The sequence below is a fragment of the Pelodiscus sinensis genome, chromosome 7, assembly GCF_052426305.1.
Source record: "Pelodiscus sinensis isolate ZL-2025 chromosome 7, ASM5242630v1, whole genome shotgun sequence".
Lineage (NCBI taxonomy): Eukaryota > Metazoa > Chordata > Testudines > Trionychidae > Pelodiscus > Pelodiscus sinensis.
The window spans coordinates 13,031,052-13,051,470 of record NC_143058.1 but is presented as its reverse complement, the minus strand read 5'-3'; the positions used below and the strand labels follow the sequence as shown (position 1 = coordinate 13,051,470).

The following is a 20,419-nucleotide window of genomic DNA, read 5'->3' as shown; positions in this document are numbered from 1 at the left end:
TTTACGCTGCTACACACAAACTATATGACTCTGAGTATTATTGGAGGAAAATCTGTCAAAGTTTTTTGATTCGCGAGATTGGAATTTTAATGTTTCTTTATCCTATTTCAGCCATTGAAGGTAGCCAACAGCCAATGAGCAGCTCAGATTCAGAGAATAACATTGCCAGTTCTTACACTGCTACAACGCACATTTCAGCTACATCCACCAGAGCCGGAGAGGGGAAGATGCAATCTCTAGTAAACAGCAGCAGATCTTCCTATGCAACAGGAAGCTCTGCTTCTGGTACTGAAATGTCCAGCTCTTCCTATTTCACGTCATCAGTATCTTCTATAGCACTGACAGACCCTTTGCTGCCACAGTCTAATGCTGCTTCTGAAACTACTTTCCAGGGTGAGCATTAATAGTCTAGCTTGCTGTTTTAAAGTTTTTTTAATTAAAAAAAACCTTTTGTGAACAAAATGCCCAGTTGTTATTTTAATAGAAGAGAAAATAATGCTATATTTTATACTTACATTGCATTTTCCCATAGATCTCAAAACATTTCGCAACCATGTAACTATGTATCGGTATCACCACTAGCGCTTAGTAGAAATGGAGGTGTGGTTTGGGGGTTTGGGGGAAAAATTCATCTTTTTGTAGAAAAACAGAACATATTTTTGGTTTCCAGGGTTTTGATTTTTTTGACAGACAAAATTTCACACAGAAACTGACACTTTTCATTCAATCAAAAACCCAACTTTCCGTCAAAGAATAGTTTTGATCGTCTGTAATCATTACCTCCATATTACAGACTAGGAAACTGAAAAATAGAGAGGTTGAGTGATTTTCCCCATGCAGCAAAACTGGGATTTGAACTTTGGTCTTCGGAGTGACTGTCCTTTCTGTATCTGTTAGACCATGCTGGTGCATGTGAACTGAGTCCAGTCATCAGTAGTTCAAACTAAAGCCTTTGTTGTGAAGGAGCAAGGGTTTGTCTGCACTACACAGCTTTTAGCCACAGGGCTATCTTGACCCAGCCCTGTCACTAAAAGTCAGGCAGTGTAATAACTATTTGTTGGCACTTTTGCTGAAAAAACCCTTCCACCCTCTATAAGCAGCATTTGTTTTGTCGCCATAGCATTCCTGCCAACACAGCTCTGTTTACACTAGTACTTGCGGTTAAACTTTTGTCGTTTGGAGTTCAGGTGGGTTTAAGCACCTATGAACAAAAGCTTTGTCACTCAGTTGTTGCTCAATTGCCAATATAGACAAAGCCTAATATCCACTTATCCCACCTCTTTGCATCTCATGTGTTTGGGCTTGTCTTCATGGGACATGATTGCACAGCAAGCTCCTAGTTTGCCCGCAGCAGTATCCTGTGTGTGCATTGCAGTTAAACACTACAGTTGACCCGTGTCATCTGGCTCGTGCTACTGAGCTCTTTAATTGTGATGTAGACATTCAGGCTCGGTCTTGAGCCCAGGCTCCAGCAGACTCCAAACATCTACACTGCAACTGAACAGCCTGGTAGCCTGAGCTCCGCAAGCACCAGTCAGTTGACAGGCCAGCCCCTGGAGTTAATAGCTTAACTGTAAAAGTTCCAGGAGATTTGGCCATATCTGCTTGTAAAGTGTAATCAGCTCAAGAGTGCTCCAGGACTTTCACTGCACTATAATAGAGTCCACACTGGATGTTAGCCTGCAGCAATCTAGTGCGCAGTAGAGTGTTGCTGAACACGAATGTCTCATTTAGACAAGCCCATAGTTATTCTGTGTGTTAACCCCTGCTGAATTTAATTCCAGATATTTCTCTTGTTTTATAATTTTGTAAGTACCAGCAGCATGGAATGCACCATGGTATAACTTCACGATGGAGAGAAGCATGCCATTTGTTAGTGCCACTGGTTTTTTTTACTTGCACTTTTCATGGCTTTATGCTAATTTTTTCTAAATACTAATGTTCTGTGCTCCTGACTATGAAGGGTTCACTAAATTAACAATTTCTCCAGAAAAGAAGTGTGACAGGATGAGGACACAGAAGACCCCTTGGGGGTGCTTCCCGGAGTGCTGACAAAGCCACTGACATTCACCTTTCTGCTCTCTGGGGTTTCTCACCACCCTGTCCTGCTGGGCCAGCTCAGGTCCCCCAGCCAAGCTGAGATCACCCTCCCCCCTCACTCCCCGAGGTGTAGTACATACACTGAAACTCTAAAGGGTAAGCCCGCTTTAACAATAAAAGGAGGATGTACAACTCTGATTGCTCCTTCAGGTAACAGTTATTTACACTGAGCTTGATAGTGAATAAAAGTGATCTTATTAAGAACAAGCAGTAGGATTTAAGAGGTTGTAAGTGAAAACAGGCAGAGCAAAGTAGGTTGCAAATTTAAAATAACAGAAAACAGGTAGCTAATTCTAACATTAAAATCATCATATAAACTTATTACAAACTCACCCTAAAACTGTTCTTATTCTAGCTAAACCTTATTCTAGCTAAACCCTGGGGTCTCTGGTTCATTTTCTTGGGAGTGCCACTCCAGCCAAGCACAAAGAAACTGCTCTCTTCCCATTGTTTTTTAGATTCCACTTTGTGTGGGAGTTCTTTTTCTACATTTCAGTCTTAGGCTATGTCTAGACGTCAGGCTTCTTTCAGAAGAACCTTTTTTTCGGAAGAGATCTTCCAGAAAACCTTCTTCCAAAAGAGAGTGTCTACAAAAGCGCATTGAAAAAGCGATCTGCTTTTTCGAAAGATAGCATCCTCACTGACTGGATGCTCTCTCGCATTTAATCTGTGATTACTATGGACAGAATGGCCACCAGGGCACCTGTGCTTTTTCTTCTTCCCTCTTCTTTCAAAAGAACTCCCTCTTCCCCGTCCACACACGCCTTTTTCCAAAAGAGCTCTTTTTCGGAAAAAGGATTCTTTCTAGTAGAAAGAGGATTACCAATGCCAGAAAAACCCCTGTGTTCTTTTGATTTACTTTTGGAAGAACATGATTGCAGTGTGGACGTAACTCAGGTTTTGTCGGAAAAACAGCCATTTTTCTGACAAAACTCTGTAGTGTAGACATACACAGAAAAATCACAGCTCGTCAGACCCTACCAGTTGGGGGAATCATATAACTTCCTAAAACCAATCACTGTTAAGATTTAAAGGACAAAAGAGGCCATTTAGAGTTCACCAGACCTTGAGGGAAACACCCATGATGGCTTGCCTTTACACATTTAAAACCCTAAACCATTCCATGCTCCATATATTTAACTTTACACCTACGAATGATACATACACCAAAATAAGATATACAGACCTAGCAGATTACGACATTAAGATTGTTAGATTACATGAGGCAATTTGTCCCAAGCATCTTTGTGTTATGCATATTTGTGTCCATAAGTCCATTTCATAAAGTGTGGGAGGGGGTCTGTCACAAAACATATCCATATTTAATATTTGTACATGCACTGTTTGCATCTGGGTGATATTAGAAGAAAAATAATGGATTTATCCATGTGGAATTATAATATTTTATTATCTTCTAGCCATTGGAAATAGCCACCAACCAATTAACAGCTCAGAAAAAAGGACTTCTGATTTATATACCACCAGTATCTACATTTCAACATCATTCACCAAAGGCGGAGAGAGGACGTTAAGGTCTCTAATGAATAGCAAATCACCTGATATGGCAGACAGCTCCACTGCTAATTTAGAAAATATCACATCTTCAGATTTACCCCAGCCCTCATCTCCTGTAGTACAGACTGGGCCTGGAGGAAATAATATCTCATCTAGTGACTTGATTGAGCCTTCCACAGAGCCTTTGCTTACACACTCTTCCAAGATCCCAAGTTATTCGTCTTCACCACATGGTTAGTGCTCCGTTTATTTTTTTAAGAAGCAGTTGCTCTTTAACTCAGATTCTTACCTATCCAACATCCTTACATAAATCAGTAGAAACGATTTAGAGGGGTAGCTGTCTGTAACTTTCAAAACAACAAGAAGTCTGTGGCACCTTAGAGAATAACATATATATCTGATGAAGTGGATTTTGCCCAGGAAAGCTCATGATGCAATATTTTTTTATTAGTCACTAAGGTGTTACAGGACTGCTCATTGTTAGGAAAGATTTGTTTTTCAGTGTATACTGATTAATAAGCAACAAATTTTATTCTTGACCTCATCTTGATAAGCCATGTTCATTGCATAACAACATTTAAGATTAAACTTTGGATTTATTTGGTTCTGTATTTCTGGGGGAAATGATTGTAGAAGTTGCAAATCAATGCTCATTTGGCCATATTGAATTTAATTTCTATCTTTTAATCCCATTCTAGCCATAGAAAGCAGCCACCGACCCATTAACATCTCAGCTACAGAAAAAATGACTTCTGATGTACATAGCACCCTTACTTACATTTCAACAACATTCACCAGAGGTGGAGAGAGGACGTTAAGGTCGTTAACACACAGCAATGTGCTGCCTCCTGGGGCAGAAAGCTCCACTTCTAATATAGAAAATACCAAGCCTTCTGATTTAACCCAGGCCTCAATCTCTACAGCAGAGGCTGGAGGAAGTAATATCTCATCAAGAAACTTCACTGAGCCTTCCACCGAGCCTTTGCTTACACGTTCTTCCAAGATCCCAAGTTATTCATCTTCACCACATGGTTAGTGCTCTGTTTTTTTTTTTTTAAGAAGCAGTTGCTCTTTAACTCAGATTCTTACCTATCCAACATCCTTATATGCCCCTCTGTTGCCATAGTACCTGAGTGTCACACAGTCTGTAATGTATTTATCCTCACAACGCCCCTGTGAGGTAAGCAAAGGCTGTTATCCCCACTGGACAGAGAGGGAACTGAGGCACAGGGAGACTGACTGGTACAGTAGTACCCAGGTTGTCTGTGGCAGGCCAGATGTTTGAATTTGGTTTCCTTTGTTGTCATTTCCTAGCACCCCAGCAACCTCTTTGACATTGCTCTTCATATTTTAATGGCCTTATTTTCCTTTTAAAACCATAATCTATTTTTTTATAGTGCAGCTGTTTGTTCTCTGCCAGGTTTTGCCACCATTGCCAATGTCAACCCATGTCATATCCTTCAGGTTCTCTCGTTATGTTGTATGGGGATGCTTGCCACTGCAAGGTTTGACTCTGTAAAATTGGAGATTCAGGTACTTAGTGATTCTGTACCAGCTAGCAAGGCACACAACTATGGATTGCTTACCTATAGTATTTGTGAGGGGTACCTTTCGGTAGCTGTTCAGTTTCAGTTATATATAAATGAATATGTTGTTTAGCTGACAATGTAAGAAAGTAAATCACATTTTATTAGTGAACGAAAGTGCTAGGTACGTGGCCAGCTTGGATCATACTTTATAATAATTCTAATGCATCACTCCTGTTCTTAGGTACTTACTGTGTCAGCATCTTTGGAGACACCTGCTCATAAAAATTACAGTAACTTTAAAAACAACGAGTAGTCCTGTGGCACCTTAGAGAATAACATATATATTATGAGCATCATCTGATGAAGTGGGTTTTGCTCAGGAAAGCTCATGATACTATATATTTTTATTAGTCTCTAAGGTGCCACAGGACTGCTTCTTGTTAGAAAAGATTTGTTTTTTAATGCACACTGATTAATAACCAACTAATTTATTCTTGACCTCGTCTTTATAAGCCATATTCATTGCATAACAACATTTAAGGTTAAACTTTGGATTTATTTGGTTCTGTATTTCTGGGGGAAATGATTGTAGAAGTTGCAAATCAATGCTCATTTGGCCATATTGAATTTAATTTCTATCTTTTAATCCCATTCTAGCCACAGAAAGCAGCCACCGACCCATTAACATCTCAGCTACAGAAAAAATGACTTCTGATGTACATAGCACCCTTACTTACATTTCAACAACATTCACCAGAGGTGGAGAGAGGACGTTAAGGTCGTTAACACACAGCAATGTGCTGTCTCCGGGGGCAGAAAGCTCTACTTCTGATTTAGAAAATACGAAGCCTTCTGATTTAACCCAGACCTCAGTCTCTGCAGCAGAAGCTGGAGGAAGTAATATTTCATCAAGAGACTTCACTGAGCCTTCCACCGAGCCTTTCCTTACACGTTCTTCCAAGATCCCAAGTTATTCATCTTCACCAAATGGTCCTGCAGGTGGGTTTTATGATTCCCCACTGGTTAGTGCGCCATTCAAAAAAATAATAAAAGGAACCTCCACCCACCAAATATTGGGTCAGACTCTTTTTTTTTTTAAGGAATCAGTTGATTTTTAACTCAGAATTATACCAATCAAAGTTAATTACATGACCCACTGTTACCATGGTTGTCTGAGTGGTCTGTCGACATAAGTCAGAGAAGTTTAGGAGGTATTCACGCTGGCTATCTCCCTGTTGAACCATAAGCTTATCAAAAGTTGTATTGCAAGCGTGCCTTCTCCTGCCCCCTCACCAGCCCCAGTGTGCTTCCACTGGGCCAACTTGGTTGTTATGGGCAGTTGAAATAGGAGCAGTTGGTGCCAGCTGGCAGGTCCCCTACAGCAGATGAATTTTCAGTGAGCTGTTTAGGGCTCACATTCATCACTCTGCCAGAACTGGGTGAATTTTTTCTGACCACAATTTTTTTTCTGTGAAAAATGAAGATTAGGTGACACAGAAACGGTGTGGTGATTTCATGTCAGTTTCACCAAATTTGTTCCGGTGGGAAACCCCAACGAAATTACAAAAAAGTCAAAACATTCCTTTTGGCATTTTTGAAATGATTTGTTTTAATGTTTCAGTTTGATATGACTTGATTTAGAAAATCTTTTAATTTTATTTTAAAAAGCAAAAATATTTTTAAAGTACTTGAACTCAAATTGAACCTTTTTTTCTTTGACTTTTTTTTTTTACTTTCCAATTCACCAAAAATGGATTGCCTGTTCAACTGAAAACTTGGGGGTTTTTGTTTGTTTTTGTGGGTGCAGCAGGGTGATGGATGGGTCATACTTATGCCCAATGATCAATGGCCACTATGGACTAGAGAAAGGTTACTGTAATTGGAGAGCACTTGGAGTCAATTAAGGCCCCTCCCAAGATCTTCTAAAAAATGCTGCCTCAGTCAGAGAGAGATTGGGAAGAAGAGCTAACTAGAATTTGGAGAAGCAATGCCATTAGCCAGAGGGCTAGAGTACCAGGAGAAGGGAAACCCTGCTAAAGCAGAGCAGATGGACTCCCCCAGCACAAAGGACTGAAGGAAACCCTATCTAAGGGGAGAAAGGGTAAGCAGCCTGCAAAGGGCTGGAACTGGGAATTGGAGAGTAGACGTAGGCCCTTTCTCCACTCTCTTCTCTCTCCCCTAGGGCATTAGTGGAGCCCACAATGCCCAAAAACAGGGACAAGGGGTGGCACCCTGGCTCACCACCCCAAGAAAAAGCACAGGATCCACCACAGTAGTGTTAGCCATTTGCTACATGGTTTTTTTTTTTTTTTTAATTGCTAGAGACCTAAAAAGTCTGTTTTCACAGAGCTCTCTGTGCAAACTTTCTCCTCTGAAACAAAGGCATTGAAGTCACAAGTTTCACTCAATAATTTTAAGTAATAATCATTTTCTAAGGACTGAATAATTTTCAGATTCATTTTCTCATGCCGTGTGTATATAAGTGTTAAGCTAACTGTACGAAAGAGAATCACATCTTAACAGAGGAGTGTCTACCAGCTGGCTAGTTTGGGACATACTTTATTTATAATCATTTCAATGCATCTTTAGAAGTCTAATACATTCATTGTGGTCTGTACCTTTCATCCTTGCAGAGTCCTCCTCATGAAGATTTGAATCAATAGAAAATATATTATTTTTCAATATCCAGTGATTTATATGCTGCTTCTTTTTCTTGATCTAATACTTATAAACCAAATTCATCCCACATTTAGCTCCCTTTCAGTTGATGGAATGACATGTGGGTCATAATGGGTCCTGTATTTCAGGGCAAAATTACTGTAGAATTCAAAAATCTGTTCAGATATGGGAATATCAAACTTAATTTCCATCTTTTAATCCCACTTTAGCTACTGGAAGTAGCCACCAACCCATTAGCATCTCAGCTACAGAGAACAGTACTTCTGATTTGCATATCTCCAGTACCTATATATCAACGACATTCACCAGAGCTGCAGAGAGGACCTTAACATCTCTAATAAACAGCAGCATATATCCTGCTGCAGCAGAAAGCGCCACTTCTTATTTAGGAAATACCAAATCATCAGATTTACCGCAGCCCTTGTCTCCTGGAGCAGAGGCTGGAGAAAATAATATCTCATCTACTGACTTCACTGAGCCTTCCACCGAGCCTTTGCTTACGCATTCTTCCAAGATCGACAGTTATTCATCTTCACCAAATGGTCCTGCAGGTGGGTTTTGTGATTCTCAGCTAGTTAGTGCTCCGTTTATAAAAACATAAAACAATAGAAAGAAGCTTTTGTTGTTCCCTCTCCCCCCAAAAAAACCCCCGAGTCAACGTTTAAAAAAAAAAAAATAGAACCAGTTTCTCTTTAAGCCAGACTGATCCCTATCAAAGATCTTTATACACTCTCCCTCCCCCCCCATTACCATACTATCTGAGCACGTAATAATATTCAAAGTACACATCATCACAACACCTCTGTGAGGTAGGGATTATTATTCCCATTTTATAGGTGGGGGACGGAGGCCCAGAGATGCTACGTGACTTACCTATGGGTCCTCAAGAAGTCTGTGGCAGAGGAGGATGCTGAATCCAGATCTCTCAAGTCCCTACCTACCGCTGTGGTCCCCGGACTATACTACCCATCTACACTGCTCTGATCATTTTAATCACTTTTGTTAAAAAGTAGCAATCCATTTATTTCTCTATAATGTCACCCTTTTTCCCTATCAGCTACTGCCATCATTGCTCATGTCCAGCAGTACCGTGCCGTGCAAGTACTCCCTTTATGCTGAATGAGACTACTTACACAGGAAGGAATGACTCAGTGTGAATAAGAGAGGAAATTCAAGCCCGCAGGGATTCTTTACCTGCTAGCTGGATTAGCACAGCAGATAATCTCGATTTCTTATATTTACTCTACAGTTGTGGGCTGTACCTCTAAATATTTCTAGCGTTGTCAAGTTCCAATTCAAAAGTCATTGACTTACACCTTCAATAACTTCACTGCATCTCATAACAAACTTTGGCTCTAGTATTAACCTTGAGAGGTTTGAGCCCACTTTTTACAGAAAGATGACAATAGTTCTTAAGATTTCTGAATATAAAAGCTCAGATTCCTGGGCTGAGGTGTGTGTGGAATGGGAGTCAAGCAGCTGCTAGGGAGCACATTATATCTTCTTGATTTTCATGGTGCATTTGTACTGGGCCTAGCCCACTGGCATAAGTTAGTGCAACCTTCGGGCTGCTCTAATTTACCTCACTAGTTGTCTCTCTGTGGGACCATCGGCCTATTTAGAATAGGTATAGTGAAGTAATACCCTGTCCTGCCCCTTGCCATTCTTAATGCGCCTCCATAATTCTACCCTCCAGGCTGTGGGTGGGGGTAGTTGACGTAAAAGCCAGCAATTGCAGCCAAAAGCCATTTAGTGCCAGTTTCTCTCAATCCACCTGCCTGAGTCAAAAGGCTTCACTGTGATATTTTTTAATTTAATTGTTTTCATTTTTTGGTTTAAGATGATTTTTCATTTAGAAATCTCCTTCCATTTTGTTTTAAAAAATATTTTTAAAGCACTTAAAATCAAACTATAACACTTTTGTTCAACTGATTTTTTTTTTTAATTTTTCAGTTCACCAAAGAATTTCAAATTAAGTTGTTGTTTGGTCAGCCCAAAACGTTTGTATGTGTGTGGGTTTTTTTTAATTTCCAGAAATTTAAAAAGTTTGTTTTTCACAGAACTCTAATCTCTACAAACTTTTTCTTCTGGAACAACTAGCGGAATCTAAGCCACAGTTTTCACTTGGTAATCTTTTAAATAATTATAATTTTCTAAGGACTGAATAATTTCCAGATTTATTATCCCATGAAGTATACATATGCATCAATAAGTATTGTTAAGATAAAAATGTAGGAAATGCATCATATCTTCTTAATTGGGAGAGTGTCTAACACATGGTTAGTTTGGTTTGTGGTTTATTTATAATCATTTCAATGCATCATTCCACATCTACTTAAATTCATTGTGGTCTGTGCCTTGCATTCTTGGATAGTCCTTTTTATGAAGGTTTGACTCAATAGAAAATAAATGCCCTATGATTTAATACACCACTTGTTTTTATTTATCTAGTCTTTTTATAAACAACATTTATCCCCATGTTGAGCTCCATTTAAATTGATGAAATGATATCTGAGACATAATTGGTCCCAAGTTTTAGAGCAATATTATTGTAGTACTCACAAATCCTATCAGATTTTGGCATATTAATTATGATTTCCATCTTTTAATCCCACTTTAGCTATTGGAAGTAGCCACCAACCAATTAGCATCTCCGTTACAGAAACAAGGACTTCTGATTTGCATACCTCGAGTACATATATTCCAACGATATCTGTCAGAGGTGAAAAGAGGACAGCAAGGTCTGTAACATACAATAGCATGTTACCTGATGTGGCATACAGCTCTACTTCTTATTTAGAAAATACCGAGTCTTCGGATGTACCCCAGCCCTTGTCGCCTGTAACACATGCTGGAGGAAATAACATCTCAGCAAGTGACTTCACTGAGCCTTCCACAGAGCCTCTTACGCATTCTTCCAAGACCCCAAGTGATTCATCTTCACCAAATGATCTTTTAGGTGGGTTTTGTGAATCCCACCTGATTATTCTGCAGTAATAAAAATGTGGTAAAAAGAGCCCTTGGCTCCCAGAAAACTCAGTCAACCCATTTTTTGAAAACTCAGATGCTCTTTAGTAACTCAAACCCATGTAAGGCCACAGGAACCACTAGATCATTGTGTTTAACCTCCTGTATGTCACAGGGCACCAGACATACACCCACTTAAGCCAATGATGGAAATGAGTCCACAGTGTTACAGCCTCCAGGAGGCCAGACTATTATGCACCACAGGTGAGGACACAAAGGACTGAGGTGCACAGGTCCTTGTATTGCTTCTATTAACTTAGTACCTCATGATTTGCCATGTATTTTTCCTCACAACCACCCTATGAGTCAGGGAAGTACTATTTCCCCTATTTTACAGATAGGAAATGGAGAGGCACAGAGAACCTAGATAAAGGTCATACAGGGAGTTTGCAGAAGAGCTGGGATTTGATCTCTGGCTTCCCAAGTCTCATACTCATACAAGTCTCTTCCCAAGCTAATACTCTGTCAGCTGGACCAGCCTTCCCTTCCCTACAATATCCGCATATTTTCTCTGCCAGATTTTCCTCCTATCCAACAGTGCCTTTCTCAGCATAGGAGGAAGGGAAATTGTCTTGGAGCAAAATTACATCTTCCCAATTCCCCTCTTCATGTGCAGTGGCCCACATCCATCAGCATAATTTAGAGCAGTTTAGGGGCTATTCTAGGGTACACCATCTGGCTATCTCTTTAAGAAAGCATAACTCCACTCAGAACTGAGGTAGTGCAGGTATGCCCTGCCCCTTTGGTAGCCCCAGCATGCAGCCAGTACTCCAGTACTTGCTTGTAGGGGGCAGTTGGTGCAAAAGCCAGCCGAGACCTTCACTTCACCAAGGGAATTTTCTGCTGGCCATTTAAGGCAAGTTCCCTCATTCTCTCTCATTTTTCTCCTCTGCATCAGCCACTGGAATCTCAGCCCTAAAGTTCCACACAATTCTTTTCTTTGAAGTTATCATCAGGTGCTAAAAAACTGAACAATTTCCAGATGTGATTTTATATATGTGTGTGTACACATATATACACACACGAGTGTTATTAAGGTAACAACATGGGTAAGTGGACCCCACCTTCTAAGTGTAGGAGAATGCCCACTATCTGACTGCTTGGGTCACACTTGATCATATAAATTATAGACATTATTCAAGCTCTAATGATACTCATTTTATCTATACCTTTCATTCTCTGAGAGTTCTGTTCATAAATATCCCTTTTAGTTAATAGAGCCACACACTGGATTTATTTGGTCCTGTATTTTAAGCACAATTATTATAGAATTTGTAAATCCATTTTGATTTAATGTAATTTCCACCTTTGGATATCGTATCTCCCATTGGACATAGCTATCTGTGCCTTAACAGCTCAAATAGAGTAAAAAGAATTTGCATTCCTTGTACTGACATTATTTGTACAGATTTATAATTTTTGTGCCAACAGCATGCAATGCAAACAGTGTAACTGGATGGTGAAGTTAACCATGCAGCTTGTTAGTTCCACCATTATTTTTGGTGGCATTATTCATGGCTCTGCTCATTTTCTTTTTTGCAAATAATAATTTCAGGTGTTAGTAACTAGGGAGTGTACATGCCTTTCCAAAGCAGCATTTTCTCCAGGCTGAAACCTACCCTGTTTTAACATTCATACACTGTGTTCATCTCTGTTCTTTTGGAAGAACATTCAATCATGTATTTGGAATTATGCACATGAAATTATAATTTCTCTTTTTCATATTTTAGTCATGGAAAGTAGCCACCAACCCATTAGCATCTCAGCTACAGAGAACAGGACTTCTGATTTGCATACTTCCAGTACCTATATATCAACGACATTCACTGGAGGAGGAGAGAGGACCTTAACATCTGTAATAAACAGCAGCACATCACCTGCTGCAGCAGAAAGCGCCACTTCTTATTTAGGAAAGACCAAATCTTCAGATTTACCGCAGCCCTCGACTCCTGTAGCAGAGGCTGGAGAAAATAATATCTCATCTAGTGACTTCACTGAGCCTTGGAAAGTAGTCATGGAAAGTAGCCACCAACCCATTAGCATCTCAGTTACAGAGACAAGGACTTCTGATTTGCATACCAACAGTACTTACATTGCAACGACATTCCCCAGAGGAGAGACAACGTTAAGGTTCTTGACAAACAGCATGTCACCTGATGCAGCAGAAAGCTCTACTTCTAACTTAGAAAATACTGAGTCTTCAGTTTTACCCCAGCGCTCATCTTCTGTAGCACAGACGGGAGGAGGTATTATCTCATCAAGTGACTTCATTGAGCCTTCGACGGAGTCTTTGCTTACACATTCTTCAGAGATCCCAACTCATTCATCTTCATCCAGTGATCTTGCTGGTGAGTTTTGCAGTTCCATGCTGGTTATTGCACAATTTAAATAACAATAAGAGAGAACTTCCTAACCCTTCCCTCCTCCCCCCCAATTAAGTCAACCCTTTTCATTAAAGAATTAGTTTCTCTTTAACTCAGACTCATACCTATGACAGGCTGCTAATACCATCATGTCTGGGCACCAAACTGTATTCTCCCAACATCCTGGTGAGCACTGTTATCCCAGTTTGACCACAAGGGAGCTCAGGCAAAGAAAAGCCAAGTGATCTCTCCGAGGTCAGACAGAAAGTTTTCAGAAGACCAGGGAGCTAAATATGGGGGTCCCAACTAAGCACCCTAACCTTGGACTAGCCTTATTGTGTAACACTGCTCCAAATATTTTAATCACTTCAAAAATAATAATTCATTTTTTCTCTGCCAGATTCTGGCACAATTGTTTATGTCCAGCGGTATCCTGCAAGTTAGACCCATTATGCTGAATGGGGTTATATGTATTGTAAGATATTAGTGTGAATATGAGGAGAGATTCAGGCTGTTAGGGTTGATTCTGCCATTAAAAACCTGCAGCTGGCTATGCCAGTTGACTCAGGCTTGCAGGGCTTGGGCTCAGGAGCTGTGTAACTGCAGTGTAGACATTCAGGCTTAGCTGGAACATAGGCTCTGCAGTGCTACAAGGTGGAAGGGTGCCAGATCTTGGCTCCATCTTGAGCCTAAATATCTATAAATAGCCAGTGGAGCCTAAGTCAGCTGGTAGAGGACAGCCCCAGTGTCTAACTGCAGTATGTCTAATTGACAAACCTTTAGGGCACATCTAGATTACTCCTTCTGTCGAAAGAGGGATGTAAATGAGCCCGATTGAAAGTGCAAATAAAATGCGGATTTAAATATCCCGTGCTTCATTAGCACATTCATGTTCAATCGCTGTTTCGAAAAAGGGTATTTCGAAAGTGAAACCGCAGTCTAAATGCGGTTCTTTCGGAACCCCCCCCCCCCCCTTTTTTTTTTTTTTTGAAAGAACCCATACTCTGGAAAAAATGAGGGGGTGCAGTAGGGGTCAGGAGCTTTAGGGAACTCCCTGTAGCAGGCGGGTGTGCTGTGAGTCCCCCTTGTGGCCTGTTCAGGAGCTGCGGGGAGCTCACTGCAGGGGCCAGGAGCCATGGCTCCCAGTATTCACGAATTTCACCATTCACGGTGGTGCCAGGAACACATCCACTGTGAATGGCGAGGGTTTCCTGTAGTGCAGGCATGCCCTGCCCTTCTCCCTAGTATGTCCCAGCATGCTTCCACTATTCCACCTGTCAGGTTGGGTGTGAGAAGCAGTTGGTGTAAAAGTCAGTTATGCCACCTAATAGCTCCCTACAATGTCCTAAAGAGTGAATAACGTCCACATTTCTTTTCAGGTGTGTGTACATGTGTGTAAGTACTGATCTGCTCAAGATGTACGTATAAAAACTTTAATTTTCAGATTTTAATTCTTTTTCAGGAGTTGGAAGTAGCCATCGATCAGTTATAATTTCGGACCGAGAAAAGGGGATTTCCAGTTCTCCTGCTCACAGGACGTACGTGTCAACAGCTTTCACCAGAGGTGGGGAGAAGACATCTGAGTCTCAAACTCACAGCAGCACATCGACTGTGGCAGCAGAAATCTTCACGACTACTAGAGATGCAGCCAAGTCTTCAGACTCAACCCAGTTCTTGTCTTCTGTATCACAGACTGGAGGTTTCAGTATCTCATCAAGTGATGCCGATTTCATGGAGCCTTCCACCGAGCCTTTGCTTACAGAGTCTTCTGAGATCTCAACGTTTTCTTTACCAAATGATATGTCCAGTGAGTTTTCTAAACTCAAAAATCTCATTTTGATAAGAGAAACGTTCTCTCCCATGCCTCCCCAGTGTGGGTTATACATACTATTATCACTAACAAATTCAGAGCCTTTGCAGTTTCCGGGCGCAATATTTGTAAGCAGTACTGATTCTCTTCAATGGGGTCCCCTCCACAGCATTTGGTATTTAACAGTGAGCCATCAGTGTAGGAAAGTGGACCATGTCTTCTTAGTATAGGAGACTGTTAACTTCCTGGCCACTCCGATTCATACAAGTAAGTCTAATGCATCATTCCAACTCTACTGACACACGTTGTGTCAATCATTCTTAGAAAGTCCTGCTCATAATGGTTTGAATTTATTAGAAATCATACTGTTTATTTAAATACTCAGTGATATATACGCAGCTATTATTGTTTTTTAAATCTTTATAAACCCAATTAATCCCATGTATTGCTCCATTGAACTTTTGGAGTTATCCGTGAGATTTATTTGGCCTTGTATTTCAGGGTAAAATTGTTATAGATCTCACATTCCTTCTGATTCCTTCTTTAATCTCATTTCAGCCATTGGAAGTAACCATCAGTCTCTTAGCAGCTCAAATACAGAAAAAAGGATTTCCAGTCCTTATACTGACAGCACATACCATTCAGCTACGTCAACCGGAAGCGATGAAAGGCCATCACAATCTCTGACAAATAGCACATCTACCCATGCAACAGAAAGCTCCGCTTCATATACAGAAATTGCCAATTCCTCTGCATTAATTCAGTCCTCTTCAATGGCACAGACCAGAGGGACAAACATCTCAGCAAAAGATGTGGGTTTCACTGGGTCTTCAACCGAGACTTTCTTTAGACGCTCTTCCAAGATACCAACTTACTCTTCTTTCCAAAATGATCCTTCAAGTGAGTGTTTTGGGTGCATGTTTCTTTGAAATGCTTGTCTTACATACAAAATCTCACCAGTGCATTAAATCCCTTGCATGTGTCAGACAGATGGTGATCCCCATATACCCAAGTGCTCTATCTACAGTAAATAAATCAAAGCCAAGCTCACACTTTCTGGGAAATCTTTACCAAGGGGTAAATGTCCAGGCAACTAGGATTATTGACATTGAAACTGTGATTCTTGACTGGCCATTATTTGTGAGGAATCTGATATTATTGTGTTCATTTGCATTCTACCTTCTTTTTTATGGGTGATATTTTCCAAAATGCTCCTTGTTGGCTTAACTCCATGTCCAAAGAGGCAATAGGAGCTTTCAGTACAAGCAGAGTTAGGCCAATGCAGAAGTCTTTTGAAAATCTCATTCTGTAAATCTAAGGACATCACTAAATTCACTGTAAACACAGAAATTAATTACACACATGCTCTTCCTATGATTGACTGTACCACAAATATTAATATTTGGTGTCATCCACAGCTAACTTTTTAAAGAGACATTTTGTGCTCTTGAGGGCTTCTGATTATGAAGTCTTTGATCAATTAATTTGACAAGACATTATTTTATACACACCAAGGCCCCATCTCCACTTGCAGCACTGGAGATCAATCTTTTGGTGTTCGATCTAGCAGGTCTAATAAAGACCTGATAAATCTATTGCTGATGGTGCCCCCAGTCAGCGCTGGTACTTCTCACAGTCACAAGGAGTAAAAGAAGCCAACAAGGGTGTTTGCTCCCATTGACCCCCCGTTCCCCCCACTATGAAGATGGCACCAAGCTCAGTTTAAGGTACGTTGACTCCAGCTACATTATTTACGTATCTAGAGTTGCAGACCTTACTCCCATCTTCCGGGTCTAGTATAGACCTGGTCTAAGGTAGAATGCGTTCTTGAAAAATATTTTCTTCCTATGGAGGTATGAGAAGTCTTCTGTGCAAAACCAGTTTTAAAAAAGACTGGTTTTATTGAATTTGGAATGGAGGAAGAGTTAGAGGATAAGGTCATTCTGAATGATGTAGAGGACAAATAGGCTTTTCTGTTCACCCAGTCACAAAACACAAGTAGAAGAAATAGTACTCTATCATGTGAAAAGGAAACACATTGAAAGAGGTAAAAAATACCTTGTGATGAACATACAGTTACTGTGTGAGACTCAATGCTGCAAGAGGTTGAGGTTAACATTTCAGAGTGTTAAAAATCACAAGATAGTCATAAGTACATAGTTGCATTTGCAAAAGCATGCTCAAACAAGTTTTCACTGGCAGATAGCCTCCATACTAACTGATGGACTGGTTGTCCAATACACAGACTAATACATTTTGTGTCAGACATATAATTTCAGTAAAATGCCAAAATATTGTGATATGTTACTATCATTGTGATGGGGTAAGGTCACAGAAGACCTCTTGGGGCTGTCTTCAAGTGTACTGATAAAGCTCACCTTCCTGCTCTCTGGGTTCCTCACCACCCTGTGCAGCTGGGCCACATCTCCTGGTCTCCCCCAGACAAGGCACAGGGCTGAGAAAACCACCCCTCTTCTCCCCCCCCTCCCGCCAAGAGCAATGCAAACACTGAATCACTTCACATCTGTGAGAATGCAGTTCCAGGCCACAGCATCCAGTAAACCAACCCCCCAAATGGAATCAAAAGCCCAGATCAATCCATCTTTCATTGTATGAGAGTTTCATGTGTTGAAAGCTCATTCAGGTAAGCTCCCCTTAGCAATAACATAACATAAGAACGTCCATACTGGGTCAGACCAAAGGTCCATCTAGCCCAGTATCTTGTCTTCCAATGGTGGCCAATGCCAGGTGTCCCACAGGAAGTGAACAGAACAGGTAATCCTCAAGTGATCCCTCTCTTGTCATCCATTCCAAGCCTCTGACTGAATCTAGGGACACCTTTTCTTCCCATCCTGGATAAGAAGTATGAAATAATGAAAGGAAGATGTGCACACTGATTGTTCTTTCCGAGGAACAATTATTTACACTGGGCTTGATAATAAATAAAAGTAATTTTATTGAGTACAAACAATAGGATTTAAGTGGTTGCAAATGAAAATGGACAAACAAGACTGTTCTCAAGTGGTTAAGTTGATCACCCAGTCATTAATGTGTCCATTCATTGGAAACACCCTTGATGGCTTTCATGTGCACATTTAAAACCATAAACCATTCCATACTCCATATTTCTAACTTTACATACAAGAGTGATACATATACCAAAATATGATATACAGACCCAGCAGATTGTGACATTAAAATTGATACGTCACATGAGGTCTTTATCCAAAGAATCTTCAGCTTATGCATATTTGTATACATAAGACAATTTCATACAGCATGGTGGTGGGAAGAGGGGGAGGGCATCACAGTCATGTTAATTTTTTTTCTTCTATTCCAGGCTTTGCAAGTAGCTATCAACCGGTTAGCAGCATCGAGACTGAGAAAAGGACTTCTGCTTCTCGCACTGACAGCACGTACATTTCAACCACGTTCAGTAGAGGCGGAGACAGGACTTTACTGTCTATATCAAATAACAGTACCTCTGCCGAATCATCAGAAAGTTCCACTTTTTATGCAGATATTTCCAGCTCTTCAGAATTAGCACAGTCCTCATCTTTTATGACTCAGAGCAGAGGAAGTAACATATCTTCAAGTGAGGGGGATTTAATTGCTCCGTCTACGGAGCCTTTGCTTGTACAGTCTTCCAAAATGGCAACTTACTCTTCTACAGTCAACTTACAAAATACAACTCTGTCTGTCACTGGCACTGAATCATCATCAACTGGCAGATCATCATCATCATCAGTGTTTCCACCTTCTTCCTCAGCGGCATCATTACAACCCTTGATTTCCTCAACGCCACTGCCTCCTCAGTCATTTGCATCATCAGAGTCCTCTCTACCATCTTCTTCATCAGGGATACGACCATCATCACTCCCACCACCATCTCTGTCATCTTCATCCGCCTCCTCGTCAGTCACGTCCTTTCCTATAGTATCATCTGTATTACCTTCATCGTCTTCGTCATCACGGGCTAGCGATAGTTTTCAGACCAGTGTGTCCACAGTTACATCGGAAGGGTCAGACCGAACTGAGCCCACCTCTGCTGTATTCTATGGGAGTACACCCGGACAATACAGGAATCACAGTGGACCGCACCAGCAGAAAGAAAGCACTAGTTTCAAAACTGTAGAGCCACTTTCTCTTCAGACTGAACCTATGGAACAGTTCAGCCATCACTCTTCATCCACATCAGCTTCCTTACTAGTGACAGAGAGCTCCACAGGAAGAACCTTCACTTCCAGGACCATTGGAAAGGAGGACCATGTGGAAAAGACAACTTTGCTTCCGACAACAGCTGCTACAAGTCTGAGCCAGGGTACCCAACACACTGAGATGGCAAAAGGATCAACTAGTATCTTGCCAAATATGACGCATCAAAGAGAAGTGTTCCCTGCAGTGGAACTAACAACAGGAAAAACTTTTACACTGTCAACAGGTGTGACTTCTGGGCCAGCACATGCTCTGTCAACTACAGATCAATCTAGTACAATGCACACTCACGGAGTTCAAATTGCTGCTACCACAACACTGGCCTATGTTGCTGCAGTAACTACAAAAGCGATGGAAACTAGCACTACCGCTAGCATTAAAATCACTGAAGAAAATATCCCAGCTACACATCCTCCCAAAACATCTTCCACTCACAAAACCACTGCAAGGTTTTCCACTACTTTGGCAGCAGCTACCAAACCAACTACTGTTGCTCTCTTAAGTCGCACAAAGGAATTGGTAACGTCTTCTCATACAACAGGTAAAACACCTAAACGGTTGCCCAAAAACATTGGGTATATAGAGTGAAGAGAACATCTAACATAGCTTGCATAAAAAACATTGAATTAGTCTGAATTAGTCTTAATTTTAAGTATCAGAGGGGTAGCCGTGTTAGTCTGAATCTGCAAAAGCAGCGAGGAGTCCTGTGGCATCTTATAGACTAACCGAAGTGTTGGAGCATAAGCTTTTGTGGGCAAAGATGAAGTGGGTCTTTGCCCACGGAAGCTTATGCTCCAACACTTCGGTTAGTCTATAAGGTGCCACAGGACTCCTCGCCATTCTTAATTTTAAGTATTTTTAAGCATTTGAAGCAAAAGATGAGAGTTTAATATATTCCCCAGTTGAGAAATGAAGAAAATTTTGGTGGTAATTTTACCAAAAGTTAATAATAGAATACTAGGACTGGAAGGGACCTTGAGAGGTCATCGAGTCCAGTCCCCTGCCCTCATGGCAGGACCAAATACTGTCTAGACTATCCCTGATAGACATTTATCTAACCTGCTCTTAAATATCTCCAGAGATGGGGATTCCACAACCTCCCTGGGCAATTTATTCCAGTGTCTGACTACCCTGACAGCTAGGAACTTTTTCCTAATGTCCAACCTAAACCTCCCATGCTG

General features: G+C 40.9%; 1 protein-coding gene across 6 annotated transcripts in view; it reads left to right on the top strand.

Moving 5' to 3' along the window:
* Positions 1-20,419, top strand: part of HEG1 (heart development protein with EGF like domains 1) — a 98,341-nt gene that overhangs the window by 42,905 nt on the left and 35,017 nt on the right. For 4 of the 6 annotated variants that reach the window (XM_075933173.2, XM_075933174.2, XM_075933175.2 and 1 more), the window contains 10 exons: positions 112-393; positions 3,519-3,848; positions 4,314-4,646; positions 5,802-6,143; positions 8,033-8,374; positions 10,444-10,782; positions 12,581-13,198; positions 14,676-15,020; positions 15,582-15,923; positions 18,364-19,779. In XM_075933173.2, coding sequence (XP_075789288.2) covers positions 112-393; positions 3,519-3,848; positions 4,314-4,646; positions 5,802-6,143; positions 8,033-8,374; positions 10,444-10,782; positions 12,581-13,198; positions 14,676-15,020; positions 15,582-15,923; positions 18,364-19,779 — 4,689 coding nt within the window. The remainder of the gene's footprint in view (positions 1-111; positions 394-3,518; positions 3,849-4,313; positions 4,647-5,801; positions 6,144-8,032; positions 8,375-10,443; positions 10,783-12,580; positions 13,199-14,675; positions 15,021-15,581; positions 15,924-18,363; positions 19,780-20,419) is intronic. The other 2 variants (XM_075933176.2, XM_075933177.2) reach the window with 2 other exon arrangements.